Below are 9690 nucleotides of genomic sequence, written 5' to 3'. Positions count from 1 at the left end.
GGCGCTTTGGGGCCATTACTGAGTAAAATAAGGGTTCCTTGAACACAAGCACTGAACTACCTTGACTGCTGGTCTGATAATCCAGACAGCTACGATGTGAACAACGGGCGTGCAGTGTCTATGGCGCGGAGCCGCTGGACAAAGGCATGACCCACGTCCCAGGCAGGACACAGCAGGACAGCAGGAGATTTCATCATGCCACTCAGAACTCCATGCAATTTAAAACTTATGAATTGTTTATTTCTGGAATTTTCCACTGAAAATTTTGGGACTGTGGTTGACCTCGGGTAACTGAAACCAAGGCAAGTGAAACCACAGATACGGGGGACTTTTGTATTTAATTTAACATTTTTATATTAATCCAATGTGTTATAATTGATAATAATCAAAGAGATGATGTGAGCTCCTTGGCAAATCACGAAAGGCTCTGCACAGACACCAGCTGTGTACATGGCAGACCCAGAGAGACTCTGACGTCCTACAGACAGACACAGGGTAACGGACACCTGGGTGGACATCAGGGTTTGTTCTAAAAGCCAGCTTCAGAGTGTGTTCTACAATGTGGACGTCGCAGTAAAGAACCATCGTGACACACACGGCTCGGCTGCTGAACAGGTGGCCCGTGATGTGCATTTTGACCCCGGGAGAACACGGGAGGAAAAGCAGCCCAACACCACAGCAGCTGCTGGCTCACTCTTCCTTTCTTCTCCTCTTCCTTTCTTTCCTCTTCTCTTGTAAGTTCTTCAGGTCGGTCATCACATTCAAAGTCTTTCGCACCCACATAACCTACAAGTAACCGTTTACAGACACGTTAGAACTGTGGAGCGTACACGTGTAAAGAAAACTAAAAGGTGAAACCTGCAGCACACGTACCACGATGATCATGGCGTTCAACAGCAACGGCGCTGAGAACACTAACGAAATGAACATCCCCCTTGAATCGAAATACTGGTATTTTGAAAACAACCTGTTTTAAGAAATAATTAAAAATTACTTGGTGTAACAAAACAATGTTTTTAGCGATATTCTCTATTTAACATCAGGCTTTTGGAGAGCTCTCATGTCAACTAAGGCAGAACTGCCTACCCCACACTCAGATCCTTTACAATCCCTACTTTGCTGTCCAAACTGCGATGCCTACTGTGAAGAAACGCAGCCGACCCCACGGGGAAGAGGGAGGACGACAGTGGGAGCGCTCACGATCAATCAGGATTTTCCTCGGCAAGATGAACACTTGCGCACAATGCTCCTCTGGTCACAGCGACCTGCACACCAACTATAACACGCTGCCGACCTGAGACTCTTCAACCCTGCACAGTAACAACCTGATACGTCCCACAAGTGAGGCAACAGCAGCAGCTGGGTGGAGCCCACAGCTGCTCTAAGTCAGTGTGGAGCTGGCACCTCCCCTGCTGAATTCTGAGGATCGCCTCACGGGGCTGGGGGGGGGGGGGGCGGGTACGCTGCCTCCTCACAGGAGGGGCGGGGCGGGTGGGGCCCAGGGAGGGCAGGTAACAGCGCACCCATGGGCAGGGCCTGCAGGCAGGCGTTCCTCTCAAGGAGTCACGATCTTTAACTCAGAGACACACAGTCACCAGGACCCTGCTGTTCACCAGCCATGGGCACCATCACCGCAGCGAAAGGTCAAAACCCTGCTTAGTGAGAGCTCACGTCCAGAGAGCTGGAGCTCAGATGACCAGGAGACAGTCCAAACTCGCCTGCTGTGACTAACACTATAAAGAAAGACACAGTGGGTGGGCTGTAAACATGCGTGGGGGCCAGGGAAGGCTCCCTGAGTCTCGACAGGGGCCTAAGGGCCACCAGGCACAGTGGCTGGCGTGTGGCTGTGAGACTCTGCCCTGAGATCCGCTCTGGTCCAAGAGGGCCAGGGGCTGGGACGGGGGAGGGGGCTGCTGCTGTCACCACCCGAGGGCGGGCCAGGGGGGATGGGAAGGCTATGCCCACGGTTTCTTCCAAAGGCAGCAGCCACGGGACCTGCTGTGGAATTTCTGAGAGGCGTCTCAGGTCTCTGGCAAAGACACCGGGAGGAGGAGCTGCCGTCACGGAGGGAGCAGAGGCTCTGAGGACAGCTCCGGAAGCGGGCAGAGCAGTCGGATGGACATCCAGGTAGTGAGGGGGAGAACTGGGCACTCCAACGCCCAGAGACCAGAGACACAAGGAGGAGACGGCAAACAGGGGAGGAGGCAGCGGCTGGGGAGGGAGGAGGGAGCAGGCCACCCTGAGACCAGCGCCTGCTGTTTTCAGGAGGAGCCGTAAGGTCAGGTAAACCGAGGACCAAGGTTAACCGTGGGCAGAGCAATGCTGTCCTGTAGGACAAGACAGACCGGGACCACGGTCCATGTCCCGTCTGGAGGAGCCTGTGACACGGGGCAGGGGCTGGAGAGTCTAAGACGAGCCTGTTTGCTTTATGTTCTTGAGCTGGTGTGCGCAGTTCCAGAGGGAAACACCAAGGACGCAGGAGACGAGGAGATGCGAGTACATCTCCACCGCGCAGGCAGGGGGACGCGTGAAGGAGGATGTGGGACGACGAGGGGAGGAGAGGGGCGAGGACACGAGGGTGGGGAGGAGAGGGGCGAGGACGGGGGAGGTGTGGAGGAGAGGGGCGAGGACGGGGGCGGGTGGGGGGAGGAGAGGGGTGAGGACAGGGGCAGGGGGGTGTGTGGAGGAGAGGGGCAAGGACGGGGGCGGGAGAGGTGTGGAGGAGAGGGGCGAGGATGGGGGCGGGTGGGGGGAGGAGAGGGGTGAGGACAGGGGCAGGGGGGTGTGTGGAGGAGAGGGGCAAGGACGGGGGCGGGAGAGGTGTGGAGGAGAGGGGCGAGGACGGCGCGGGGGGTGGGGAGGAGAGGGGCGAGGACTGCGGGGGGGGGTTGTGTGGAGGAGAGGGGTGAGGACGGCGGGGGGAGGTGTGGAGGAGAGGGGCGAGGATGGGGGCGGGTGGGGGGAAGAGAGGGGTGAGGACAGGGGCAGGGGGGTGTGTGGAGGAGAGGGGCAAGGATGGGGGCGGGAGAGGTGTGGAGGAGAGGGGCGAGGACGGCGCGGGGGCTGGGGAGGAGAGGGGCGAGGACAGGGGGAAGGTGTGGAGGAGAGGGCCGAGGCACAGCATCTAAACCACGACCTGCCAGGGCTCAGCGAGCTTCTGAAAGGGCCAGAGGTCGTGTCCAGGCTCTGCCGCCAAGAGGCAATGTCTTCAACTTGTCACTGCTCAGAGTCTAGTAGTTTTTCTTTTTTAAATTTTTTTTTTAATTTTACATTTAAAAATGTGGCTCAGCTGTTAAGTGCGTGCGCTCCACTTCCGCGGCCCCGGGCTTGCAGGTTTGCATCCTGGGCATGCACAGACGCACTGCTTACCAAGCCATGCTGTGGCGGCGTCCCATATAAAGTATAGGAAGACGGGCACAGATGTTAGCCCAGGGCCAGTCTTCCTCAGCTAAAAAGAGGAGGATTGGCAACAGATGTTAGCTGAGGGCTGGTCTTCCTCACCAAAAAAAAAAAAAAAGTGAAAACCATTTTTAGCTCACAGGCCATATAAAAACAGTGGGCCAGCTGTGGCCTGTGGGCCACTGTTTGCAAACCCCATCTGGAGAAACGTCATGGGTTGTCTGGCTGTGAAGACGTCCCACCCGACACAGAAGGCCAAGCCTCCTCGGTGAGCACACCGTGTCTTGTTCACGCGTGGTGCAGGCCTGAGCTCCACCAGGGGTGGGTCTGACACTCCACAGGAGGAAGGGAGAGATGGAAGGAGGAACAGGAGCAGAGGGGGAGCAGAGGGGGAGGATGAGGGCCTGTGGGTCTAGATCCCGGGGCAGACACTGGCGGGAGTCATCAGAGGGGGAGTGCGCAGGGCACGGGAAGTGGTGGTTCAGGGTGCCCTGACCGAGGTTACAAAGAGGGCCAGGGAGCCCAGGCCGCAGGAGTGAGGGCAGAGCTGCCATCCAAGGAACCCCAGTCCAGAGCCCGGGAGGAGGGAGGACGGGACAGAGCTCCCCGAGAATCAGGATTCCAGGAGCGTGGCCAGGAGGAACAGCGGAACGCTCCAGGGAGGGGGCTGCCTGGGATTCACTGCCACAGGAATACTCGGAGGCCTGGAGACTGGACGCAGCAGGTCCAGGGAGGGCGGGAGAGGCCTCACAGCGACCACCCTCCGCTCTGACCACGTGTGGACCGAGCTCCCTCTACTAGGACACTTTCCTTATTCTGCGGCTACAGTTACTTCCCAGCAGCCCGCACCCCTCGCTCTGTCAGGAGCTGTGTCAACCGTCCTCAGCGGGGACCGCCCAGTCAGACAGGTCACCCGTCCTCACATGTCTGAGGAGCTGCTCTCGAACCTCCACCTGCCAGCGCAGGGTGCCCAGCCCCCGGGCTCAGCGCCTGGGTGTCTGTCTCCTCTGAGTCCTGCGTCTGTGCGGAACGCTCCAGGGGGACAGACCCCCGCGGACGTGAGTCCCAGAACAGGGTCAATGGGACAGGGGCTGGGTTACCTCCAGTTCATGGCCGCCGCTTCATTGATATATTCAGCACAGTAGACTAAAGTCACTGCAAGAGAAAGAAACTGCGCGTTAGAGCTTAGGGGACTGGTCACTGATCCTCAGAGAGTCCTACATTCTCCACAACAGAATGCTGAACACAAATGTGACAGAACAGCGAGAGTCTAGCGGGAAACGTCACTTCCATTTTGGACATAACGTGAGGTGAGACTGTCACACTGTCCAACAACAGGACACGCCCACTTCACAGAGGGGAAAGCCAAGCTCAGGCTACGTCCGAGTCCCAAGGGTCTCGGTCCACCACGCGGAGCCGTCCAGCAGGTGTGCAGCGTGACTGGGTCCAGGTCCTCCACCAGGAAACCAGGTGCCTGCCACGCTCTGCCATTTGCCGGATTTCCTACGCTACCCGGCACCGTGCGGTCGCACGAGACATGGTGCAGCAGAAAGCCAGGAGCCCCGAGACCCGGGCCTTACTGCTGCCTGCTTTCCAGCCCCACAACTCCGCACAACGGGGGCGGCCCTCGGGGGCTGACGCTCGCAGCGGCCAGCCCCAGGTGCCGACGGTGGCAGGGAACAGCTGCGGCTGACCTGGCCGGGCGTCCTGCTCACAGCTCCACCTACACAGGGACCACGGGGACGGCGGGGGTGCTGCCATCCACCCAGGAGACGAGACCTCAAGCTTGCCTCCCCGCCACGTGCTGCCAATACGCAGAGCTGCACAAAAATCAGAGCACGTGAAGACAGGAAACTGAAACCCCTGCTTCCCTGCTCAGCTAAGCTAAAATGTGCAAACCTCCCGCTCTGACCCACACCAGAAAGATCACACCAGGGGTCAGCAACCTCTTGACTCTCCCTCCATGAGTGGACCCGATGGGGCACACCAAGGCAGCAAAAGAAAAGGGACAGAGGACAGAGAGGCTGGAGCGGGGAAGGGCGCCACCTCCATCAGCTACTCCCCATCTGAGAACATGAGGGCTCAGGACCCAGGGACCTGGGAGTTAGCAAACCTCCGTTTCACTCATAAAAATGCGGCAAATAACACCCAAATCTTAGGTTAGTTTAGGAATCAAATGAGTCATAAGATTTGTAAATGCACTTAGAAGAGCATCTATTATCCCCAAGCGTGAAAACAGTCACCCTCTCTTCATCCTAGAAAATAACCCTTAAGTTTACAAAAGTGTCTCAATTACATCAGCCCATCCAATCAGGCCACCGCCTTTCTTACAGGTACCCGCCGCAGGGCCTTTGCACATATTCCCGTTGCAGGGGGTGTGCACTCCAGCACTCACAGACTTGCTGCAGGGCTCAGTCCCATGTACCTTTATATCTGGGTTTCCATGTTACTGCAGAGACTCGCATCAGGCCCCTCCCTGAGCTCTGGCCCTTTCCTCCACAACAACCATCACAGAGTGACAACTCAGTGAAGCTGGCCTGCTCGGCTCTAGCGGCTGAGGAGTGTGTCTGTTCTGTTCTCCACTGTCCCCCGACACTCCTTAGCACACGGATCTCACGTAAGGAAACGCAGCAACTCCACTGATCCTTCAGGTGCACAGGACTCTCATGCAGTGCCAGAGCTCCCGCCCTGCACGAGGCCAGCCACCAGCCTTATTTAAGACGAGCTGCTGCGTTCTGTAAACCATTAAGCAAGACCTCCAGCGTCTCCCCACGTCCACAACATCACCAGGCTCACGCGGCCTCTGAGGCCCCGCCGCCCTCTCCATCGGGGCACCTCTCCTCCACTGGGCCTGAGAGGCTCAGCTCCTGCAGGGCTGGCGGCTTCGCTGACACCTGACCCACCTGTCCGTCCACGGGCGCCCCCGTACTTCAGCCTCCTGCTCTCCTCCGGGTGCCTTCACCCCAGATCTCACGCCTGGGCCAGAGACCTGGTCCTCACCGTCTACTGAACCTTTTACTCACTCTTTACGCCTGGGACCACGACTATATTTTTTCCCTGTAATCTTTCTCAATCCTTCCACTCAACAACCCTGCTCCTTCTCTAAATCCCTGTAGCCCTTATCTTTAAAACTGATTTGGGCAACGAGTTAAGTCGTTTCATGCCCAGAACTTCCCTCCTGTTTGCACTCCCCCCCCCCAGAGGAGTAGCGAGGCCACGCCCACCGGGGAGACACCTCGTGAAGACATGAGCTTCACTAAGCCAGACTCTTCTAGTGTAACTGGTGTGGAGACCCTGCCCCGCACACAGCAGGGGCTCAACAGACTCCTTTCAAATTCAGTGTCCAAAACCTACTTTATCTTTACAGTTCCCAAGAGTGAAATCCGGAAGCGCCCTGAAATCAAGGTCGAACACAGACAGAGGGGTTGGGAAGTCTTACAGAAATATCTGCAGCACGTGGTGAGGACGGAGAGCGCACACACTGCCCACCACACCGCGCCTGAGGACAGGGTTCCCTGACTCCACTCACCTAGGCACAGGAAGTGCCCGACCTGCAGTCGGTACCTCTGGGAGGACAGGCAGGTGAGCAGCAGGCAGAGCACGTGGAAGCCGGCCAGCCCCAGGAGCCAGGGCTCCGTCCAGTCCGTCTGCTGCAGGGCACAGAGAGAAACGCGTCATCCACGTGCGAGGAGGCAGGCCTCACGTCCCCTGGGCAGCGAGGTGGTGCCCTCACTAGTGGGCGCTCCCGGGGCCGGTGGGCAGGCGTCCAGAGAGCCCCCAGGCCTCGCAGAAATCCGAGGGGCAGGGGGCTCCATGGGAGGAGGGAAACAGGAGCCCCTGCACGGCAACCGCGGCCAGGACTTGGAAGAGGGCGCCCTGGGAAGGCTCACGCACGGGGCTGACTGAGCCACGAGCAGGCTGCCTGGGAACAGAACCGCGCTCCTCGGCTGGCGCAGCCCGAGGATCACGGCCCGTGCGGCGGGGAGGAAGGTAAGGACCCGTGCAGGGGTGCACCTGGCCTCCCCGGAGCCACGTCGAGCTCCTTGCCTAGCACTTAAGGCCTCGGGAAATCTGAGCCAAGACGTGCCTGCCTCCAACCTTTCTGCCACACCCCGCCCTCCAACAGCGCTGCGCTCTGAGGCCTCCCGACTCCACGGGGGGGCGGGCTCAGCTCCCCCCACATGCTGACCCCAGCCCTGCCAGGACCAGGCCAGACCTGCCTCAGCCGCAGGGCTAAGTCCGCCCCTCCCGCACGCACAGCGGACACGCGACAGCCTGCGCACGGCGAGCTGGCCAAAGGCTGGCTGTGACCATCAGTGTGCGGGCCCGGGGCCAGGGAGAGGGGCGGGCGGGAGGGCGCGCAGAGCGGCCGGTCCACACCGCCCGGACCACTCGGCCCAGGCCCGCCCCTCACACCCCGCCCCCACTCAAGCCCGGCCCCTATCACACCACCCCCACCAAGACCCCGCCCACCACTCGGCCCCGCCCACATCACCAGGCCCCGCCCCACCACTAGGCCACCGCCCACACCACCAGGCCCCGCCCACCACTCAGCCCCGCGCGCACCACCAGGCCGCGCCCCCACTAAGCACCGCCCCCATGGCCCAGGCCCCGCCCCGCCCATGCAGTCGGCGTCCATGGCGGATGCAGGGAAGCCGAGCGCGGCCCCAACCGCGAGCGCCCGAGCTGGCAAGCAGGGAGTAGCGAGTTACCGCGATCACGGCGGGAATGCTAACGGGGAAAGAGCTGACTGAGAAGGCGGACGGCATCGTCCCCGGAAAGGGCCTCCCTCAGCACCGCCGCCGGCCGACCCAACCCCGCCTGGTTACCACTCTGGCGTCTCCTCTCGCGATATCTCCACTTGTCGCGAGATCTGCACCGTCGGGGTGGGTGGGGGTGGGGAGTGGCAGTAGCCTGTCATCTCGCGATATCTCCGGTGACTGTTCCAGGTCCACATCTCGCGCTGCCCGTGGAATTAAATATAACAAGAACGCTACCGCCGTGCTCCGAGCTGGATGGGAGTCTCCAGTGCTGCTGCGGCTGTAGCGGGGGCGGGGCGGGTGTCCGGAGGGGGCGGTGTCCGCGCGCCCGGGACCCCGGGGAGCGGGGTGACCTTGGGGGACGGAGGAGACAGTGGGCTCGCCCGGGTCCCCGGGCCGGGGAGGGACCAGCCCTCGGCTCCAGCCACGTCGGGCCCGGGCGTCGCCGTCACCGGAGCCAGCTGTGCCCGGGGCCGCCCGCCCTGGCCCGGGGCGGGCTCGTGGGCGTCCCGCCGCTCCGGGTGCGGCCCGCGGTCAGAGACCAGTTCCGGAGCACGGGTGGCCCTTCTGACCCAGGGGCCGCGGTCCCACTGCCCGGACACAGCTCTGTCCCCTCGTGCTGGGTCGGCCCGCCGCCTGGGGTCACTCCGGACTCTCCCTCCGGCGTCCCCATCCCCGTCCCTCTCCGCACCTCGTGACCGGCCCGCCCCCCGCAGTCCGCTCCCCACGTGCACCGCGAGAGGTAGGGCCGCCGGGTGGCGCAGCGGTTAGGTTCCCGCGCTCCGGTTCGGCTGCCCGGGTTCGCCGGTTCGGATCCCGCTCCGCACCAATGCACTGCTTATCGGGCCATGCTGAGGCGAGGTCCTGCATAGAGGAACTAGAAGGACCTGTAGTTAGGACCTACAACTATTTACTGGGGTTTTGGGCAGAAAAAAAGAAAAAGAGGAAGACTGCCAACAGATGTTAGCTCAGAGCTAATCTTCCTCAAAAGAAAAATTAAAAAAGAAAATGCGAGTTACTCTACCGCTGCCCAGGGTCTCTTGTCCCTAAGATGAAACCCAGACCCTGCCTGGGCTGCAGGTCTGATGTGTCTGGCTCCTGCTGGAAGCTCCAGCCATGTGTCCATTCCCTCCTGCCCCAAAAGCCTTCCCCTTTTCTGCTCCATGTCCCACTCTGCTGCCCCCAGGCTGGTCTGTGCTTCTGTGTGCTGTGCCATCTCTTCTCTCCTCTCCTCGCCACCACCTGGTCTCGTCCTCCTGATATGCGTGGGGACGCATCTGCCGGCCTGGGGTGGGTTTGGGTCATGCTCCAGGTTCCTGCCCGCCTGGGGTACCTGCTGGTTATGCTCCAGGTTCCTACCGGCCTGGGGTGCCTGCTGGTCATGCTCCAGGTTCCTGCCGGCCTGGGGTCCATGCTGGTCATGCTCCAGGTTCCTGCGGCCCAGGGTCCATGCTGGTCATGCTCCAGGTTGCTGCCGGCCTGGGGTCCATGCTGGTCATGCTCCAGGTTCCTGCCGGCCCCGGGTCCATGC

General features: G+C 60.7%; 1 protein-coding gene across 1 annotated transcript; it reads right to left on the bottom strand.

Annotated features, from left to right (window-relative positions):
* Window positions 1-213: 213 nt before the first annotated feature.
* On the bottom strand, window positions 214-8220 carry TMEM18 (transmembrane protein 18). The gene is made up of 5 exons (XM_058551878.1): window positions 8112-8220; window positions 6929-7049; window positions 4500-4554; window positions 874-967; window positions 214-786 (listed from the first exon to the last, which is right to left on the bottom strand). The coding sequence occupies exons 1-5, from the start codon at window positions 8166-8168 to the stop codon at window positions 691-693; spliced, it is 423 nt and encodes a 140-aa protein (XP_058407861.1). The 5' UTR covers window positions 8169-8220; the 3' UTR covers window positions 214-690.
* Between the last annotated feature and the right edge of the window lie 1470 nt (window positions 8221-9690).

This window comes from Diceros bicornis, chromosome 12 (assembly GCF_020826845.1).
Source record: "Diceros bicornis minor isolate mBicDic1 chromosome 12, mDicBic1.mat.cur, whole genome shotgun sequence".
NCBI lineage: Eukaryota > Metazoa > Chordata > Mammalia > Perissodactyla > Rhinocerotidae > Diceros > Diceros bicornis.
The sequence above is the reverse complement of the archived record's forward strand: the minus strand, read 5'-3'. Positions and strand labels throughout refer to the sequence as shown.